Genomic DNA, 21891 nt, shown 5'->3' with positions numbered 1-21891 from the left:
GACAAGAGAGGTATAGTTATAATAATCTACACCTTAGGATTGTTAGATAGGCATGCATGTCTGTAAATCCCCAGAAACTCTGAAGAACACAATGTTTCATCTGCATTTCAGCAAAGTTAAACTTTAAGAAAAGTAAAGTATAAAATGTTTATGAGTTAAGATTCAGTTTTGATCCTCAAATCAAAACACATGCCTCAGTCTGTCCTCAAACCACACACAGGATTTTAAGTCCTGCCCTTTTTTCCCCGGAAGCCAAAGAAATTTCTAAATATGCTGACAGGCAGTCATTTTCTACCCTCTCTAATTTTCCTTCCATTTTAGTTTTAAAAAACACAGAACTGTCATGGGCAGAGAATTCAGGCTTGCGTAAAGGGAATAAATATATTTGTCAAAAGCAAAACGAAAACCTGTTGGGTTTCTCTTTGGTGCAACAAGAAAGCTATCTGCCCTGGCCACAGTGCTAATGAACTGGTTACGTGCACTCAGGCATGCGTGTCTGTATTTAAAAATAGGATCTGAGTATAAAGCTGCAAACTTCAGGGCTGCAAAGCCAGCAGCTTGCTGTTGCATAAAAATCCGAGGCTGATGGGACATCTAGAACAAACACGTGCTGTAAGAGTACACCTCATTTTTGTTGGTTTTTACTCTTATCTCTTAACCAGATTAAGTTGTCAATCAGGAAAACAGTGGCAGAGTCATCCTCCCTTACCCTTGAAGACAAATGTAAAACAGAAGAGCTCCTAGCACCCTGTTTTCTCATGGGCTCCCCCTTTATTAGAAACTTCTTCTTGACAGAGAATTTTTCTCTAGACTACCACTGCTTCGGATATCACACTTAAAGAGCTGACCCTCTTTGAGTACCCAAGGCCTAATCCTCTAGGATAAGCTGACACTAGTACCTTTTTTTTTTTTTTTAAAAGATTCATTCATTCATTCATTGAGACACGGAGAGAGAGACACAGGCAGAGGAAGAAGCAGACTCCCCACGGGCAGCCCAATGCAGGACTCAATCCTGAGACCCCAGGATCACGTCCTGAGCCAAAGGCAGATGCTCAACCGCTGAGCCACCCAGGCATCCCAATATCTTTTTCTATAAAAGCATCTGGTACCATCCCTTGGCCTGGGCCATTAGCCTCGTTCTCCCTTGTCATTATTCCATTCATCCTTTGGGGTCCTCTCCAATCTCACTACCCCAATGTGCACATCAGAGCCTGCTGATCCAAGCCTTCCCTGACGATTGGATTTCATACCACACCAATAATAACAGTAATAGCAACAGCCTCTAATTTATCGAGTGTCTACCACCTACTCTTTGAGAGGTGCACTGCACCATCACTAATGTTAATCCTTACAACTGCTATTTTCCAGATGAAGAAACTGAGGCTCAGTGATGTTCAGTAACTTGCCCAGAGTTACACAGCTTGTATATGACTAAATGAGATACCAGGCTAGGTGATCTAATTCCAAAATGAATGCTTTCTCTATAATTCCACTCTGCCTCTTATTTAGTATTTCTTTTTCCTAAATAGGGTTACCTCCCACAGGAGACATAGCTCATGGTCCAGGCTCTGAGCTCAAGGAACAAGAGCATGGCAAAGAGCCCCTGCCTGGTGCTCACGAGTGTCTGTCCCAGACTGACTGTGGTCCTGAGAGGCAATCATGCCCCTGCAGTGGTACCTGGGACCAGGGGGTACCAACTGTACTCCCCTGGAATGCAAGAAAGACATTTCTACCTTGAGCACTATTTCAGGTTTCATTACAAGAATACAGAATATCTGCTGGCAGGTTGTTACCCTGGCTTCTAACAGTAGCCACCTCATGTGATTTGTGCACATCGGGAAAGCCTGCTGATCCAGCTGTCACTGCTACTTTAGCAGAGCTTAGCAGCAAGGTAGACATTCTAGGACTAGGAATGTTGAGTTAAAGGAGATTGTTCTTGAGAAAGATTCAGATTTCTGTCCTTCCTCTTTATCCTAATTCCCTTAAGATGGATGTCTGCTGGACAGGACAGCGGAGTATGATTTTCCCAGTTCAGGGAATCTTCTGAAGGAAACATGACCCACTGAACCTAAGAGTTGGCTTCTGCCATTGAAACTCCATGACTGAGGATAAAAAAAAACCCAACCCAGAACATTCCCCAAGCTGGAACTGTCCAAGAACATGGTTTCTGTAAAGGAGCTGATGAGCCTCGTGGTCACGGCTACTGTATAGACCTGTGTGGGTGACTTAGCAGTTCCCTGCCTTGTGCAGCAAATTCTCTAGAAGGAACTTCAGTTATATCCTAATTCATAGTTGTGTAAGTGACATAAAAGGAGAAGTAAAAACTGTAGTGAGAAGAACAGTATGGAGTTGCTTTTGCCAACTCTGATATACAAAGCAGTTTCTATTTTATTTCCTAACTTCTCCTTCAGAGAAATATCTTCTTTCATTGAATATTCTTTTTCTTCCTTTTTTTTTTGAAATGGAGAGTTTCTCTAGACTTCAAAGGGGGATGTGGGAAAGGAGACCTAAGTCTTATCTTTCTGCCTCTTACAGTGTGAGGTCACCAGAATCTTATCAGCAAGAAAGAATCACTGTACAAGTAAAGAGAAAACACATCTGGAAAATATCCACATTTTAGTTCATTAAGACTCTGTTTGGAAACCAAAACTGCATGTTGTATTATATTTGTCAGGAGACGCCTGAGGGGTGGGGGCCCTTGCAGGAGGTAAAAGGGGCAAGACTGTCATCTCGCGTCCATTTGTACTTGCTCCCAGTGTCTCCCCGCTTCATCTTGCACAGATTACACCCACAGAGCAGGCCATGCCAATCTTTAGGATTTTAGGTTCCCAGGTAGGGCTCTGAGTGGTAGCAATGCCTTAAGTGCAGAATGGCTCAAGGGCCCCTGGGTGTTAACTTTGTCTTAACAGAAGTCAGCCCTGATCTACAATCTGTCTGTCCATCCATCCATCTTCCCTCTCATTAATTTATCCAGTAACTTTACTTGGTGCCCAGTAAGTATCACGAGGCTAGGTGCTAGTAGGAGATAGAACAAACTAAAGATAGGAGTCTCTTGTCTTCATGGAACTTACAAGTTTGGGTGGTGAGACAGACAAGCCCACTGGCCACAATGACACAGTATGACAGGGGCTAAGAGTAAATACAGGACTGCTATGGGAACAAACAGGAGGGTGCCTAATTCAGCCTTCCGGCGCTTCTTACAGGATGTGTGTCTACGTGAGATGAAGGGAAAGGAGTCATTTTAGGTGGAGAGCAGAGAAAAGGTGTTCTAGGCAAATGGACCAGCACATGGACAACAAGCCAGAGCTGGGAAGAGCTTTCCAATATCATAAAAATGGAGGAAATATCTGTACTTTAAAAACAAGGGGAAAAAAAGATCCTCTCCTTTGGATCTTCTGTACAATTGTAAAGGCATAAAGACCCTAGATCTTATTTTTTTTTTTTAGAGGTAACAATTACAAAACCCCAAATGGTGGTATGCTCTTCAAACTTCCATCATCTCTCTCTAGGTAGTAAATGTTTGCTTTTATGATATCAAACAGTACCGAGCCCTAAAGGCTGTTTCATTCCAAGCTTCTCCTTTATCTGGGTTTGCTGGGAAAAGTCCAGGAGAAGTGAGTAGTAACCTAAATAATCTGGTAAAGGAAGAGAGCCAGTCTGAATTACCCTGAACATAAAAGACCCTCCTTTTTCCCACTAGGCTCCCATCCCCACCCCTTGTCCTGCCTGCCACAACTTAATAACCTTTCTTAACGCTTACTTTGTTAATCCTAGGTTGGATTAAGTAATCACAAATGTATAAAATGACCTGGTAACTTTCCAGATTTCCATTGCTCAAATTCATCAGTCAACACACTACAGGATGCACATAATTTTCCATGTGTGTGGCCTCAGAAATGAGACTCTCAAGCCTCAACTCTATGGAGTATTTTTAACATTTTGCCATTCCACTGGCTACAGTTGTATAAATGCAGTTATGAAGAAGCAAGAAATACATAAATATAGTCACTACTAGGACCAACTACTGGACAGGTGGTTCAATGATATCATCTTTGTTCCTCCCCATCACCTTGAAAAGTGGCATTATTAATTGCCATTGTAAGAAATAGGAAACTCAAAGAGGGTATGATTCATACCCAGGTTACACAGCCAATGCAGAGGACTTAATATGGTGCCTAGCATGTCAGCAAGCACTTAAGAAAGATTTACAATTGTTTTACAAATGGCAAAATCAAGGGTGAGCTTGGACCATCTGGCTCCAAAGCCCATTCTCATTTCAATATGTTGGTAGGTTTCCTGAGGAAACCTCTAGACACTGGGAGAGAGGTGAGAGGAGTTACTGGTTGGAGGGAATTCACTTTGAATCTTTCTCTCCCCAAGGAGAGAAAGTCTATGAGCCAAGAAACAGAGAAGGGAACACATGGGAATTCTCTACTGTTAATCTGTCAGTTCTGAGGCAAGGCAGTTGGGATGGCTGCTGAGTGAAGGTTTTGAAGATCAGCAGCCCCCACGTCTGCCTCTTGCTGAAACCAGACGACGTGTCTGTCTCACGTATCTTTGATGGGAAGGCTTCCATGGCTGTTTTCTATAAAAAGGTTTATGCCTCGTGATTCTGAATCATGACACCTTCTACCTGTGGTGTCTGGAATGGGTGTGGTAGTGGCGGAGGGGTGAGGGAGAGAGAAGCCCGCTTTGTTTCCAAGTCTGAAGGATTCAGGCAAAAATCTTCCACTGACCTAAAACCAGACACGTTGAAAGAATACCTAACATCTCATAAAGTATCATTAAGGTGGCAGTGCTCCCTACGTGTTTAACTTCTACAGGGCAATATAAACAACAGTGGTCCCAGGAGATGTGCCGAAGAGGAAAAAAGGGAACCAGCTGCCAGTCCCTGGGGGAAGTAAATCGTATCTCTGGAGATCTTGTGTTTGGTTTACCCTCTGTCAGTATAATTTTCCTGTGTGCTGGCTCCAGGGATTCCTTCCACAAGGCCTCTTAGAGATAAGATGAAAAAAGACTGAGGAAGAGGGTGGAACTAGAAATAGGTAGGAAAACACAACAAGGAGGACAAATCTTTGTAACTCACAGAAGACCTTTATGATTGGTGAAATGAGTCAAAAGGACTCAGATCCCACAGCTACAAGAAGCACAAGAAACAAAGTTTATGATGTTGCTTACTTCTACATTTGAGTTGCATTTTTTTAAAAATTGTATTTATTTATTCATGAGAAACAGAGAGAGAGAGAAGCAGAGAGAGAAGCAGGCTCCACACAGGGATCCCGATGCAGGACTCGATCCAGGGGCTCCAGGATCATGCCCTGGGCTGAAAGTGGCACTAAACCGCTGAGCCACCCAGGCTGCCCAATTTGAGTTGTATTAATGAGATACTTCATACTTGCAAAGTATGGGTGGGGTTTATGTTTACATTAATAAAGGGAAATCCACCATTTGGAAAGAAAAAGGAAAGAGTACTTACCTTTGTATCCCAAAATAGCTACTGTGATCGTTAGCAAGGCACACAAAATGTATAATAATATGATAGAAAACTTCAGCGCCCAGTTATTTTTACATTTGGTACATTGCGTTCCTTCCTGAATACCTGTAAGAGAAGTCAAATTTTAATAATAGTAACCAGAGATATCATTTCAAAAAGTATCTTCCTGCATGTTGCTTCAAATACTATGATTAAAAATAATTTTTACATATGCCTTACTATAGGATGAGTGGTATTTTAAACACACCACATTAGCAACACAAGCACTTTAAATATTTCCATTATGTTGTAATTTAATGTTGCTGCATTTAATAATCACTTGGAAATAGCACATAACTTTGTCTCGGAATAATTTCAAATCCATCATAATTATCATTTTATTAAAGTCTCTACATGACAAAAGATTTTATTTTTTTAAGATTTTTATTTATTTATTCATGAGATACACAGAGAGAGAGGGGCAGAGACATAGGCAGAGGGAGAGGGAGAATCAGGATCCCTCTGGGGAGACCGATGCAGGACTCAATCCCAGGACCCCGGGATCACACCCTGAGCCCACAGCAGACACTCAACCACTGAACCACCCAGGCACCCCTGACAAAAGATTTTAAACACCCCAACTACTGTTTCAGCTTTTACTGGGCCTATAGCAACTCAAACACAACCAACCAAAAAACTCATGGCCTGTCCCTTGATGTTTGTTTTAGTGGTATGCTTGAGCTAGTTCCTCTGGCTTACAAGAGCTAACTATTAAATTTGTAGAAATTTGGGGAGCTGGTTGTTAAACTGTTGGAAGCTTGAAATCAGCCCTGGAGGGAGTATTTACACCATGGAAATTGGTGACCACTACAAATTGTGACACGTCGTCCTCCACCACCAACTGTTTTACCATACCACTGTCTATAATGCAGTTTAATCTACAGCAGGAAAATAAATGTGCTTTTATGATTAAAATGTTCAATATACAACCATTCTTGTACACCATATATATGCAGAAAATAGACACCCTTATTTAAGTTATCACAGCAATTTAAATCACAACTAGGAAACTAGAAAAACCAGACATTTTTTATAAGGGGGGGGGTAAATTTTTACTGCTCACTGTTCAACTTTTTGAAAAGCATTCTAGTCTAAGTGGTAAACCACCATCACTGCTACAAGTGACTCCAGAAACTAACCTATAAAAAGGGAACTTTCCATCAGATTGATTAGAAACACAGAAGACAAAGACTGTGGACATTTTAATGTGAAAATCATGTTGTAAGGAATACTGGGAGATCCCTTGTTTTCCTACGTGCATCTTACTAACGGTGTCCCACAGGAGCACAGCACATAAAGGACTGATCTCCTATAATTGTGCTCAATAACTTTTGATGGGTGAGTCGTGAGGATTAAGCTACAGCCAAAGTTCCCCCTTTTGGTTTGTAATTTTACGCATCATGCCCTTCTTCAGTGAAAAGAGTTCTTCAGCTGTGTTTAATGCAAAATGATGAGAGAAACAGCATAGAACAATGACTCCAATTTAACTTTCAGTGTTTAACCAATCCCTCTGGTGTTCTGTGCTACAGACTCAAGGGGAGGGAGTTGAGTCCATCTGTTCCATGACTAAGAGCAGTGAATCTCAAACTCTGGGGTGCATTGGCCTTGTCAGAACACAGCCTTTCTAATTCAGGAGGTCTGAGAAGGTGCCCAAGAATTTGGATTTCTAATAAGTTCCCAGGGGATGCGGACAGGGCTTGTCTGGCCACCGTGCTTTTGTACAGTCTTTCTCAAACTGTAAAGTACTTACAAAACACATTGTCAAATGCAGATTCTGATTTAGTAGGTCTAAGGCAGGAGCTAAGAGTCTGCATTCTTCACAAGATCCAGAAGATGCTTAATTGGGGAAAACACATTTCCAGGAGCTAAGGTTTATTGTGAAGATGTTCATGCTGGATCGACCTTGGGTTAGCCAACACCTTGAAGGCGAAACTGTAAAATCTAACTCAATGGTCAAACAGACCAAGAGTAAGTTGACTTCTCTGTATCAGTTTTCCCACTTATTTTACTGTGTTTCTTTTCCATCCTGCTCCTTTGTCACCTGGATGTTAGTACCATCTCTCCTGTCCAACACTGACCTTGGTACCATTCCCACCAAACCAAAACTCCAACTTCCATCAACGTCCTTGTTTCCACTACCACTATCCCAGTCCTCCACTCAGAGACCCCCTCAAGTCTTCCCTGATATTCTTTAATTCATGCAGTTGCCATGCTGTGCTAATCTTCCCATGGGAAGTTCTTTTCATAATTATCTCATCTACAGTTTATTGGTGTTCATTTACTGCCTCCACTGTACCAGATTCTGAGCTAGAAAAGCAGCTTTATTCATAACCACCCTTCAGGGAGGCATGGGAGTGACAGCTGAGATGACATCCATAGGCATCACAGCCAGGATTCAAACCTGGGTCTGTTCAAATTTAAGTGCCATACTCTCTCCACTTTGTTATGGTGACTCTTTCTGGTCATCCCTTCCTCTCCATTTCACTGTCATGTTCCTCATCTGAGATCCTTTCATCTCAGTGGGAGCTTCCTCTTCCACTCCCACTGGAACCCAGCCTCACCCTGGACTCAGATGCTATCCTCATGACAATGTCAAAGAGAAAAAAAAACAAAAACACTTCATCTCATCCTTAAATAAAGGATGAACACACACACACACACACACACACACACACACACACCCATCAGCTCTTAGATTCTCTATTATCTGGCAGCTTTAAATGAAAAAAAGACCCCTTACATCAGTCAGACTGAAAATCTTTGAAATTGGGAGAGGGAGGAGTGTAAGCAGACCCATAAACATGCCGTATCTCACATTCAGGAGCTATAAACGTGCTTTGGTGTCCACTGTAAACACAGAAGGATGACAGACACAGAGATGACAGACACATCTCCCTTGGACAGACTGGATGATGCTTTTGTGGCTGACGGGGGGGTTTCATTCCTTTTGGATTTTAGGACCATGGTGGGTGAGCTCTATATGTCTATGGGCGATTTCTTGCATTCCATGGCAGAGCCTCAGAAGATTTGGTCAAAGGGAGGGACACAAGGGATTCTCTGTAGATAACGGAATCTACAGTGAGAGTTGCTTCGAGGTCATCTGGTCAAGTGTCACTGTGTTATTGATGGGGAAAGTGAAGTCAATGAGATAAAGCCAATCAGAAGCCAATCAGAAGAAGGGTCTTCCCCTCCCATTCTGGCCACGTGTGCTAGTGCTGTATTTGCCAGCAGACATCTTGTACATGTGGTATTCGTGCAGGTTGCTCCCAGACAGTTGTCACTGGTTCCTATTCTGAAGAGCAGGGTCACTTCCTCACGATGTGTCTTTCTCACTGCTGACTGTATCAAGCATTTAATCAATATCAGATGGTACTGCCTGGCCTCTCCTTCCACTTGACACACTTTCTGTGTCTTGTTTTTTCTCTCCCCAGAGACTTATTTTTAATAAGAATTCTGTTTTATCTTTCCCTCTCTGCCCTCCGCTGGGAGGACATCTGGCCAAACACACAGATGCCTACTACAAAGAGACCCTGCTGGCTCACGTAGCTGGGGGACCCCCCTCCTCCTTGAACCTAGATGGTCACAAAAAACATTCAAGAGAGATATCCCCCTGTTACCAGCCTTTGTACTGTTTGTTTTCTCAGCATTACTTTCCTGAGACTGAGGACTTTGTTTCTGTTGGAGGGGGGTGCGGGTGGTAGGAAGGGCAAGGGAATCAATCTGCAGAGGGCTGTATATAGGACATTCTAGTTCAGGAAGTGAAGCAGTTTTGCCCCTTTCCACCAGGAGACTTAGTGTGTCAAAAAACCTGGCCCAAATAGCACATTTGCAATTCAGCAGGCCACAAACAGAACGTGCCTGAAGGACCCATGCTTTTCCATTGGTTATCCCTCTTAAACTATCTCCCACTGAACTTGATTCTTGGCTCATGTTTTAAATGTATTTTCCAGGGTCCAATTCTTTACCATGCAAAAAAAAAAAAAAAAGTTTGGGGGCCCAGTGAAATCAGAATCACTCTAGTTAGCTCCTTGGGCATTCCACGGAAATTCAGAATAGGCTGACAATTGGGTCCCCAGGGCCCAAACTCAAAGTTCCCTGTGTCACCCTGTTTCCAATAACACATGTTTAGAGTAAGATGAGTGGGGGCCGGGTGGGGCCGCCGATCAGGGGGCAGCGGTTAGCTGGTTGGAGAGAATAATTGAAACACTGCAGGAATGACAGTGCAAAGGGCCAGAAGAATTCACCAGCAGAGAATTCCTTTCTGCTGTGGTTCTCCATAAAGAGCCCTCCCAAGTGCTGCGGTCCAGGCTATAATCCAGTCTGTTTTTCCAATCTTTTTGGAGAACAAAAGAGTCTCCTTCATTCACTATCATATTTTTCTGCCATCACCAAAGGACGGCTTGTCTTTTGAAATGGACTCATGGTGATCAATCCCTTTCCCTGTCAGGTGAAGCCTGGCCCTGTGGCCAAGTATGGGGCACTCCTGGTCTGTCGTAATTATCACAAGTGTCAATAGAGCTCAGTGGTGTTGCCATACAGATCGTGTTACCAGAGAGAAGCTTCAAAAAGCTGGTGGATTGCAAAATCCAGAAAACCACAGGTTTTGATCTGAGATTTGCAGTGACCTTTTCATGTGGCTTTTTTATAGTTATTAATCTACTGCCTGGTGGCATATATTCCCATAAGCCCATGAGAATGATTTGGCTCTAACAGTAAAACTGATGATTCAAATAAGTTCCTATAATTAAAATGCCCTCAAAAGCAACAAAACAGAAAGAGTTAATGTCCTGGTAAGTTATTTGGTTGTTATGTAATATCACTAGAATAAAAATTAAGTACATAAAACATTTTATCCCACAAATAATTAATTTTCTCTTATTACAAAGGCCTTTTACTAAATGATGGAACATGGGTTTAGTTAGCAACAATTTTTTCATTAATGAATAATTTAGTTCCCCAAATATAAATCTCAGTCCTGACACCTTACTATGCCAAGTTTCTAACTGATGTGGAGAAGCATGAAAATGGAAACAGGACAGGACTTGGGAATGAAATAACTTTCTGCACAACGTAAATGAAGCCTCATAGTATCCCTGTATTCATAAAAGTGTATTCAGACCAGGAAAATTATTTAGAAGAGTATTAAGAGTTTGAAATCTTCAGCACTCATTCTGAACTTATATTAACATTCTGCACAGTCAACAAGGGCATAGTTTCTTCCATTAAAACATTATATATATATATATGTGGCAGTCAGTTCTGGTTTGGGCTTAATGTTAAAAGAAGAATATGTATTATTTGTTTAAAATTTATCATTTATACCCTGCCTACTAAAAAAGAATTGTTGTAGGCAAAAGCCAGATGTAATGAGGCACTCAGATTATATAGTGTCTGCCAAAATATATAGTGTCTCAACAGAACACCATTATTTTCTTTGTGGTTTTTATAATAAGAAATCCTTTATTATATGAACTGTACACAAATGCTTTCAATTCTGAGGAAAGGAATCCTCGCTCATCGGGGAGCTCAACCATCACATCTACATTTGTCTCTCCTGGCTGGCCCCCTTCCTCTTGGCTCTATTCCTATTCATTTTATTCTATGGACACAGCGTGAACTGTCAACAATCCTGATGATACATTTCAGCAGCCCTGACTACTTCATTATCTGGCACTACCAAACAATGTCCTTGTGTGATTAGGCACTGAATCTTTTAATGAAAAGGATTTATGAAAATGCAGCTCCAGCTCGGGCCATCAGAGTCTGTTGCATAATGGAGCTGGACACATACATGGCACAGGTATTGGGAGGAAGGTCACTGGACATTTGCTCAGTGGGTGAGAGTCTGTCACTGCCACTAATGCAAAGAGGAACTGCTGAGGCCGGCTGCTATTCCTGAGGCCCTGATAGGTGCCAGGCCCCCTCTCCTGGCTACTTACAACACTTTGAACAATTCTGCAGAGTTGGAATTTTGGCCCTAATTTTATAGAGTCTAGGAAGATGGACATAAAAGAGGCTGACCATGCAAGCCAATAAGTGGCTGAGCTGTAAGATGAATTTGGGTTATCACATACTGCTTCTGCAAGCCTATGGACTTCCAGAAGTGGAAAGCAAAACAAAGCAAGATTAAGGATGCCTAACAAGATAAACTGTAGAAAGCTGACAGGTTAGACTTCTGGAAGTATTCTGTCAAAATAAAGGGGTGCCGAAACATCTTTTCAAACGTTGGTAGAAGATGCCTTTCTCAGAAATGAGCAGTAAAACTCAGCTCCAGTAAGTTAACTATTACAGGCCTGGAGCTCCTACAGGAGAATTACAGGCTGTAATTTCTGACTATTCTCTGGTGACATACTCAGCAGCAAGTTAATTCCACCCTAAATAAATGCTCATTATCTCTATGAGATGTCAGGACTGTCTTGGAGGTTGGCCCTTCCTGGGAATCATCCCTCAATGGTGATGGAATTTTTGGAATGGAGTGGGCTAGGAAAAGAAGGTAGCTTTATAATTTCAAGGCAAACTATGAGACATGCAGGGGGCTTGCACGGTTTAAGTTTGAAACCAAAACAAGTTGGTTGCTCCTACTGAGTTTTCTCCTGAACTTCTACTACATGACATAGTAGCCACAAAAGTCAGAGTCCAGTGGCTCATTCATCTATGGACCCCAACAACTGCTGGTGGTCCATATCTGCAGAAGTTGGGTGAGATAAGTTAATGGAAAGAAGGCAGTGAAAGAAGGATTTATTAAATAGTGATTAAAGAAATTAGTTTATCTCTAGCCTCTTAACCCCTTTCAAACAACAAAAATTGCCTGAAGTACACGGGCAAAAAAAAAAACCCTTTTACAAATACCAGCTTGACCCCATGTTTCAGGAATCAATGGTAATTATCCACTGCCACAGTAAGTTCCAAGTGGCTCAAAGTATTTTCCAAGATGCACACCAGCTAGCATCCTCTAACCATGCAGGTTCAAACAGCCTCAGGGCCAGGAGGAGAATCAGCTGTCATTGAGGCCAAAGTCCATCGTACAGGGAGGAACTACAGCCCAGTGAACTCCACTGTCTGCCCCACTCACACATGGGCCAGCCCTGGGTTTAGGCTTCAGGATTCCCGATTCTCCTCTGGAATTCTAATTTAGATCCCCGAACCCTGTCCACTTCGCCATGCTTCTTTCTTGTTACATCCCATTATTTATTCAAGAAATCAGCATAGAGTATCTGCCATGTACCAGGCACTGAGGATAATGGTCAAAGAAATAGACAACAATCTTGGCCTTTAGTATCCTCCAGCAGGAAGATATTGTAAGGTGTTAGGAGGTGATAAACACTATGGAGCCAGGAATGAGCAAAGGACATGTGTGAGAGGAGGCAGATGGCAATTTAAATAGGCTGGTCAGAGAAGGCTTCAGAGAGTAACACGGAAGCAAAAGCTTGGGAGAGCGTGGGAAAGAGCACCAGGGTACCCGTGCGGAGGTCGCACTGCACTCCCCCAAAGATCTGCTTATTCCTTCTTCAGGTCTTGAGATCTGCCCTCCTTCTCCCCACAACACTTTTCCTCTCCATGAAATGACTTTTTTTTTTTTTTTTTGGAAATCTTCACTCACACATCTCTTCCTCAATGAATCCTTTCCTAAAATTAGCCTCGCCCCAAGCCCAGCTGGTCCTGAACCCCTGTGGTACCTGTGTGGTTCACATTGCATAAATCTATGCACATTTGTGTTTTTAAAGGCCATCTGCATGGCTCCCACCTCCTGGAGGTGTGGGAATTTTATTTCTCTGCATTATTGCTTTTGCGTTTCTCTAAACACACCAGTTAGCTCTCTAGAACTCCACTCGAGGTGAGCAATTTCACAAATACACGACTGCGGCCGGCTGTAGATGCTGGCAGTGGGGAAAAGTAGGCTCTGTCCCTCCCTTAGGGGCTGTCTCATACAAGCTGGAAGCAGCATACCTCCCCCAGCTCTCAGGTGTGTCCCCTCCCACCTTTGTGTCCAGCTTTCTAGGTGACCAATGCCAGGCTGACCTGTTGTCTTGTTGGCCAGTGGGGAGCTGTCCTGGGAGAGTATTCAGCTCAGAGGCCTGATAGTCAAAATGCAGACACTTGAGAGAACATCATCCTCCCAAACAATGAGGTACCTGCAGCCTGAAAGGAAGAGTTTTCACCGCAGAAGGTGGGGAGTGCAGTGGGGTTTACCAACCAAAAGAACACAAGGCATTCTTTATGCCCTGGCCCAGCCTGAAATGAATCCCAAGATCTAAAGCAGCACGGCAACCTGTCTACATTTTCTGTCCCTTAGCACTTACAAAACTAAATCCGACAGGGCAAGGATGAGAAATGTAAACCCACAATCCAACATCTGCCTGGAATATCGTTGCTTTAAAAAGTGTTATTTAGGGGGACAGCTGAGGAGCTAGTATCATGCTGGTGGGAATCCTGCTGGGCCGAGGGGGCCAAGTCTCAGTTAATGATAGTGGATTTACCCTTTTTCACCGAAGGAGTGTTGGGACATGTGGAAATTATGCTGTGGAGCAGGTGCTGGCATAAAAAAGAGACTAATCCATGCTCTCTCACATACCTACTTGAGTTCTTTAAACCAACAGAACTAGTGTTTTGATGGGGGGGAAAAAAGGGGCCTCAATGTAAATGAAAATATCAATCAGCCTGACAGACCTTCCTCATTCCTTTATGAATATGTGTTTTTTACCTTCTTCAAGTGAAGACTATAGTTGAGGACACTTAAAGTAAGGGAAAAGTGAGCCAAGACAGAACAACAGATTTTACTGTCAGTGTTGGAAAGTAATTATCTGCTCTGCCTTGACCATAGCCTAAGTTCCAAAATGTGATGAGAAATGAGTCAATCAATCAACTTGAAATGATCCAAATGAGGAAAAGTTGGCAAATAAATAATGAGGGAAATGGGAGGGATCTAAAGACTATGGCCCAACGTGAGAGGAGTGAGGTCCCTGGGTTCAGAGAAGAGCCTCCCATTCACCAGCCTGTTATTCATACTTGTTAATAGCTCTGGACAAAGGGCAGAGAGAGCAAGAAATGTTTAGATGTGGTAGGCAACTATGGTTGTAGAGGTCAAAGAAATATAAAAATGGAAATGCAATGCACAAAAAAGTCAGAAGGCATATGACTGAATTTTAATTGAATATAAAGTAAATGGGGAATTGTATGCTTATTTTATTTTCCATGACTTCATAAAGAATTCAAAGAGGACAGACTTAAATTTAGAAAATTATCTAAAACTGAAATAACTAGATTAAAAAATGGATAAATGCACATATCTGTATATACATACATGCAAACAAAGTGGTTTTCTTGATGGTAGAGAGGTTGCAAAAATTGATTTTTTACAAATTTATTTATTCATGAGAGACACAGAGAGAGAGGCAGAGACACAGGCAGAGGGGGAAGCAGGCTCCCTATGGGGAGCCAGATGCAGGACTCGATCCCAGGACCCCGGGATCATGACCTGAGCCAAAGGCAGATGCTCAACCACTGAGCCACCCAGGTGTCCCTCAAAAATGGATTTTTAAGTCAAAACTCAAATTCACAATTTCCCATAGATTCCTCAGCGGTGGGCCAGAGCCAACTGACACTGAATAGTGAAAACCATGTGTTTATATCTCTTCACAGTTCCATATTTGGTGACTTTACATTGGCAGCTTGGAATTGATCACACTGCGAGTATTTACAGCAAAGAAATCAACAAATGCTACAAAATTCAGGGCTTTTGCCTCGTGGAGGGCTGATTGTTCAACATCTGCCAGCATACTACTCAACCTGCTGCAACTAACCCATCACATTTAAACAAATCAAACTGCTCTTCTATACCGGGTAATCACTTGAGAAGTTCAGGATCACTGGACAGGTGAAGATTATATTAGACCTTTGTTCCTTCTCTCCCCTCCTTGAGGTTATAGAGATCATATAGCATTCTTATTAGTGATATTTGTGCACATTAGATGTTTTGAATTCAAAACTTCCAGGGATACATAATACAATGCAAATTCATAATCTCTGTGGAGTGCAATAATCTGTGGGGTGAAACTGACAATGTTCAGGGTTCAGTTCCCACATGTCTGTTAATTTCATACCATGGATACAGGTTTGACTTAATTCTGATCAATCGCCCTGAAAGTGAATTTCCCTCTCTCTTGGGAGATGATGTTCAGGAGGACTGACCTGATCTGTCACCCACATCAAATTAGTGTGGCAGTTACGAGGTGGAGCACAGATGAATCAGCCTAAGGACAGGTGCAGGACACATGAGGATACAGATGAAGGAATCACCATAGAGGAAGAGATTTCCAATGAGAAGCCTCAGTCTGGAAGATATTCTCTTTACCTCCTAAAAGCAAGCAGGCATTAAAACCGCAGCTCTAGGCAGAAAAAAAAAAAAAATCCAAGTATCCAAAGGAACACAAGACCTCTCTGCACACTCACAAGATGCACAAGTATCTGACAGCAACAACGAGACCCAGAGACAGAAACAGGAAAACATCAGAAATACACCAGCTGAATTGCCAATGGTGGAGGCAAAATACCTTTTGAACATGACCTCTTGTAGCAGAGAACTGCACAGTCCTCTTTAGCTCTGGTCCAGTATTCAATGGAGATCAGCGATGCAGGAAATATATACACGATTTCACCAATATGAACTTCTTAGTTCATTCAATCACTTAATTGTATTTCATGCTCAAAGAAATGCATTTTATTGCCCAAAAGGCCAAATAGCTTCTAATTCGATCTGTAAACTGGTAAAACAGGTAGAAAGAAAAGCCTTAGGACAAGTTCTTAATGCTGTCCCACCCACATCTAGCTCAGGGTTTTCTCCATTACCCCGGTAAATATGGAATTTGAAATCTGTATCAGAATCACCTACTAGGGCAGCCCCGGTGGCGCAGCAGTTTGGCGCCTCCTGCAGCCTGGGGTGTAATCCTGGAGACCCGGGATCAAGTCCCATGTCAGGCTTCCTGCATGGAGCCTGCTTCTCCCTCTGCCCGTGTCTCTGCCTTTCTCTCCCTCTGAATAAATAAATAAATCTTTAAAAAAATTATTTTTTTAAAAAAGAATCACTTACTAGGGAGTCATTCATGTACTCCATTTTTAATTTGTAGCATATATTTGTTAATTCCTCATAAGCTGTATATGGCTTAGAATATAGTGTGAGTTCATTGCTTATTATTCTTTAAAATATCCTGTGGTCCCTCCCAGTTAAGAAGTATTTGTCGAGGGGCCACTACACAATGGGATGCCAGCAATGGGTTGGGCTCAGCTCAACACACCAAGGACACATACCCATTCTAGAACAGGGCCTAAGCAGGGCTCTTCCTTCCTGGGGCAGCAAGACTTCCCCAGGAAGCCTTGGAAGGTTTGGAAAAGCTCGCATCCTATTGCTGACAGGCCAGCAGTGTGATCTTGCAATCAAAAGACAGTGCCATTTCATTACTTTCCACATCATGCATGGCCCTGAAGAGGAACTAAAAAAAGAAGGACTCAGTGATTCACAAAACATCCATTCCTAAATGAGGAATAAAGCAAAGTTTGGACTTAGTAACCCCAGCTATCAGGCAATGTTCCTTCCTGCCAGACAGCAGTTGTGTTACAGCAGCAAAGCTAGTAAAGACAACCAACCACCTGTAAATACAGTCTAGTGGTTGCCCTGAAACAATCCGTCACTTTATACAGCACTTAGGGGAAACACCACCTAATAAACAACACCTAGTAAAGCACAGGAACATATACTACAGTAAAAGGACAAATCCCACTTACAACTGTGGTTATGACAGTACTTATAAAATTAGAAGCACTAATTTACTAGGGTGTACAGAGCCCCCATAACCATGTGATTGTAGATTTACTCAACTGTGTCTATGGGACTACTGCATAGAAGTAAGTAATTCTTCTCAGCTTTGAGCTTGGTCAGAAGATGCGATGGTTTACACTCTTGCTCACTTCCCAGACAGACACCACGAGTGGGCAAGAATCACCTAAGAGAAATGCTCGTTAAAGTGGGGCCAGGAGAGCGCGGCTCAGGGAGGGCTCCTTCTTTCGAAGGCTTCAGCCAGACAGGCCTCGGGTAGGATGGAAAGGCTCTCAGAGCAGGGAACAGGAATAACAAGAAATTTTTTTTCTATGGAGAAGAGCAAAGATTTGTGATTATCTAGAAATAAAAGAAGAAAGAGGAGAGCTGTGTCAACAGGGAAACAAAAGCGACAATAGGCCTTGGGAAAGACATTGTAAAGAAGGAGGTCTCTGAGTCCTTTGTGTCCCAACCAGCTAGGAGACCCTGAGGTGGAATGTCTGTGCCTCACACACCAGGACACAGAGATGACACAGATTATTTCTGTTGGTAATGAAGAGAGGGTTCTAGAGAGTGAAGAGAAAACAAATCAGTGCACGAAACAAGTCACGTTAAATTGCTTGAACATTGAGGACATAATTGAGTAAGTCCGTCAGGCAAAGAAAGGAGTACCAATATAGCTCCCGCTGTTAAAATGCAGTGATTTTTATTTTCCAAATGGCCAGTACTAAAGCTTTAGAGCTTCACACCTGGTCCTCTGGTCCCTTTCGGCTTCCCCTTGAGTTCCCCTACCCCACCCTACTCACACCGTGGCCATGTGCCCTCATGTGGCCCTCAAACTGGGCCCCAAACACTGTGGCTCATCACACGTCAGGCACTGCCCACTCAGGGTGCTGTATTGAGACATCGAAAGTGTTCTTTCTTGGGAGATGCATTTCAGAGTTCTTCTTCAACCCCAGTTCCTTGCCCTCCATCTGCCCTCATGAAACAAGAACAGGTCATAAATCCAAGAGACCAAACTGACTCAGCTTATTTCTACTGCACTATCTCATTTCTATTAAGTCAAGTACCACCGTTCTGGAGTCCTGGCGCCATAGCTGGGAGCAGACGAGTTAAACCCTTAAATTCGTGCAGGAGTAGGTATAAAATAAGTTTCCCACCTGTATCATTTTGCAGGGCACACCTGAAAGTGTTATTTACTGACACTGGGTAATGCAAGGGTACACCTCAAGCTGCTTTTCATCAAGGGGACAGGTGATGCTGTAACATAGGAAGTATACTGATTCCTCATGTGTAGGGGATCGAGTTTTTGGCCTGATCTTCCAGCACAAAAAGGTTCTAGGCAAACAGGTTAAATATCCTCCCATCTTTCCAAGAAACAGAGATGACAGCTCTGTAGAAAAGATAACGAATCCCTCTGAGAGACTGGTTTTGCTAAATTAATTAAACAAGGAGGCCATCAGACTGAGGTGGCTCTCGGGTCCTGGTGGCCTACATAAGCAAATCGAGACCTAAGTCTGTAAGTGCCTCTAGGTTACAAAACTGACAAAACCCAAAGACAGCCAATCATAAACACCCAACTAGGCCTAAGCATTAGCTAATCAAATAATTTCCTTTCCTTGCTACGGGACATCCTCTCTATAGAGGTCTTTTACCTGGCTCCGGTCAGTGGAGGGCTACTTCTGGTTTGCCACTGCCCTGATGTGAACAGATGTTTGCCTAAACTCTTAAAAGTCTTAATATGCCCCAGTTTATCCTCTAATGGTATATTCAGCTGAGAGAGGAACACAGACTAGGGCTCCCCTATGGCCAGCACAAAATGGAAATGTTGCCCAACTTGGTGGATGGAACCACAGGCTGAACCTGTAGCAGGTGTACTTTTCATAGTTTTCCTTTTCAAATTTCCATGTTGATAAAAAATGTGAAATTTCTATGCAACGCGAGAATAAACAGACTTCTGTTTCACAATCTGTACAGCAGATCTCCTCTACTTATCCAATATGAGCATATCATATATGATCATGTTTCTGATGGCTCTACTATTTCCCCTCCACAGTGATAAACGGGGGTGTGTGGATGCTTCTGACCCTGATGTGAGGGGCAGACATCTCTTGAGTCAGTGCGACCAACAGTGGGGGAAGGGGCAGTGTAGACATATGGAAACAGATTCAGGCAGGACCAGAACTATTTCCTCAGCCACAATGATGAAGGGTTTTTACCAGTCCCTTTAGTGAGGAGGAACTGGAACCTGATATCAAAACCCACTGTATGTCCTTTATAGTTTATTGTATATAATTACGTACCATAAACTGTGCGGGGTTTGCATTCCAGGGCGTGGGATTAGTCATTCTCAACAAATCCTTTTGTTGACTTCTCTAAGTCCCGGCTAAGAACTCAAAGCCTTCTCTGAACTGAGCCCCGTGGACTATTGTACCAACCCACTGAATTCTGTGTAGTGTGCCCCAGGTACATGTGCAGATGAGCGGCACCCAACAGACACACTGGGTGCACACCCTGCCTCCAGTACCAGAACGTGTCAGTAGTGCCAGTACGACCTCAGGCACATCTGTTTCCAGCACTGTACTGTTGCAGAGTCACCGCGCTTCCCTGTTAAGTTTTTCACTTTGTTCCCCTGTGCAGCTGGGACCTCATCTTGTATGGGAGCCCTGTTCCACGAAGGACCCTAAGGGATGGTGATGGTGTGGGGGGGTAGGGCGCTTCCAAATATCTAAGGCCTAGGTTGTTGTTTTAAACTATTTGGCTCACGTGCATGTCTGTAAAGCATTGCTAAAATTGGAGGTGTTTCAAAAGCAATGAGGAGCATATGAGAATAAGTGATCTAATACAGCGTGTGAATTCCTAGCAGGTTAGTCACTGAGCAAGGAAGCAAAACAGACCCTGTGTGCTAGCACACCTGATGTCCTCAAAAATACGTTCCATGTCTTCGAAGAGACTGCAATGTATCTATCTTGGAAACCCTACAAGTAATATTTGTGAAATAGAGATATTACAGATTGTTAATATTAGGAAACAAAACCCCTTTTTGTAATGTGTATCCTGTCATATGCTTGCATCTACGTTAATTCACTAGCATATCCAAGGTTGTAAATATGGCCTGCAATTGTGATGAAGCCATCCATGGAATAAGCAACATGATAGTCATGACCTCTCCCCAGAAAAATGCACCCAAGACATACATTTGGACTCTATTTCAGGAGATCTCAGGGCTCTAGAAGCCACCCATACCTAAGGTTCAGAATTGTGATGCCTGGTTCCTCGCAGGAATATCAGGATAACATAATCCTTTCCGAAAGGAATTTATAGGTGCTAGGGAGTTATCTGTCACATTGAGAGGGCAAGTCCACTGACAAACATCTCCTTCTTCACCTGGCTCTCCACTGGTTCTCTTGGTTGCCTGGCCAAAGCAATATTTATCTGTGAGTCCCCGACCAATAACTAATACATATGCAGCAACACACTATAAATCACAAGTGTAGGCCACAGTGGTCTATGTGGCCACTTTAGAGGCATCATCAAGACAATCCAATGCAGAGAGGCAGCAAAGGATGGAATCATCCAGAAGGGAGGAGGCTCAGTGTCCATTGAGAGAAGAATGGATAAAGAAGCTGTGGTCTATATATTCAATGGAGTATTACTCAGCCATTAGAAATGACAAATACCCACCATTTGCTTCAACATGGATGGAACTGGAGGGTATTATGCTAGGGGAGTAAGTCAATTGGAGAAGGACAAACATTATATGGTCTCATTCATCTGGGGAATATAAATATAGTGAAAGGGAATAAAGGGGAAAGGAGAGAAAATGAGTGGGAAGTATCAGTGAGAACATGAGAGACTCCTAACTCTGGGAAATGAACAAGGGGTGGTGGAAAGGGAGGTGGGTGGGGGGTTGGGGTGACTGGGTGATGGGCATTGAGGGGGGCACTGGACGGGATGAGCACTGGGTATTATGCTATATGTTGGCACTTTGAACTCCAATAAAAAAATATACAAAAAAAAAAAGAAAACACAGAAGGGAGGAGGCTGGACACAGATACAGGGTAAGTCGGAGAGAGTTCATCTGTTGTTGAAATCAACAAGATGTTGACAGTGGAGGCCCAGATGTCCTGTTAAGAAATGTCCCACTTAAACAGTCTCAACAAGCTGGCCAATGTCCTTGTGGGAACCAATAGTAAGGGCAGCAGCTGTAGTGAATGAATCACAAGTGTCCTTTCTACACATCTGACTTCAACTTGATCGTGCCCCTCCTCTGCGCCAGCTCTTCTGGTAGCTTCTCATCTCACTGAGACAAAGCTCTGAGGCCCTTGAAGCCCTATATACAATCTGTGCCCTAACCCTGACCTCTCTGACCTCATCTGCTCTCCCCTCTGTCCCTTCTACTCCAGCCACACTGGTCTCTCTGCTGCACCTTGTATACACCAGACACACTGCTACAGGACCTTTGCACTTGCCTTTTGCTCTGTGTGGAACTCTTTCTCCCAGGTATCCTTGCAGCTCCCTCCCTCCCTTTTTTTAAAAAAAGTCTTCA

At 43.0% G+C, this 21891-nt stretch overlaps 1 protein-coding gene and 1 long non-coding RNA gene across 2 annotated transcripts in view; one reads left to right on the top strand and one right to left on the bottom strand.

The window, feature by feature from the left end:
• COLEC12 (collectin subfamily member 12) overlaps window positions 1-21891 on the bottom strand; it is a 184098-nt gene that overhangs the window by 36359 nt on the left and 125848 nt on the right. Inside the window, exon 3 of the mRNA XM_072735054.1 lies at window positions 5477-5599. Coding sequence (XP_072591155.1) covers window positions 5477-5599 — 123 coding nt within the window. The remainder of the gene's footprint in view (window positions 1-5476; window positions 5600-21891) is intronic.
• LOC140595221 (uncharacterized) overlaps window positions 1-21891 on the top strand; it is a 138798-nt gene that overhangs the window by 92705 nt on the left and 24202 nt on the right. The window lies entirely within an intron of this gene.

This window comes from Vulpes vulpes, chromosome 13, assembly GCF_048418805.1.
Source record: "Vulpes vulpes isolate BD-2025 chromosome 13, VulVul3, whole genome shotgun sequence".
Classification (NCBI taxonomy): domain Eukaryota; kingdom Metazoa; phylum Chordata; class Mammalia; order Carnivora; family Canidae; genus Vulpes; species Vulpes vulpes.
This window is presented reverse-complemented; position numbering and strand designations above follow the sequence as displayed.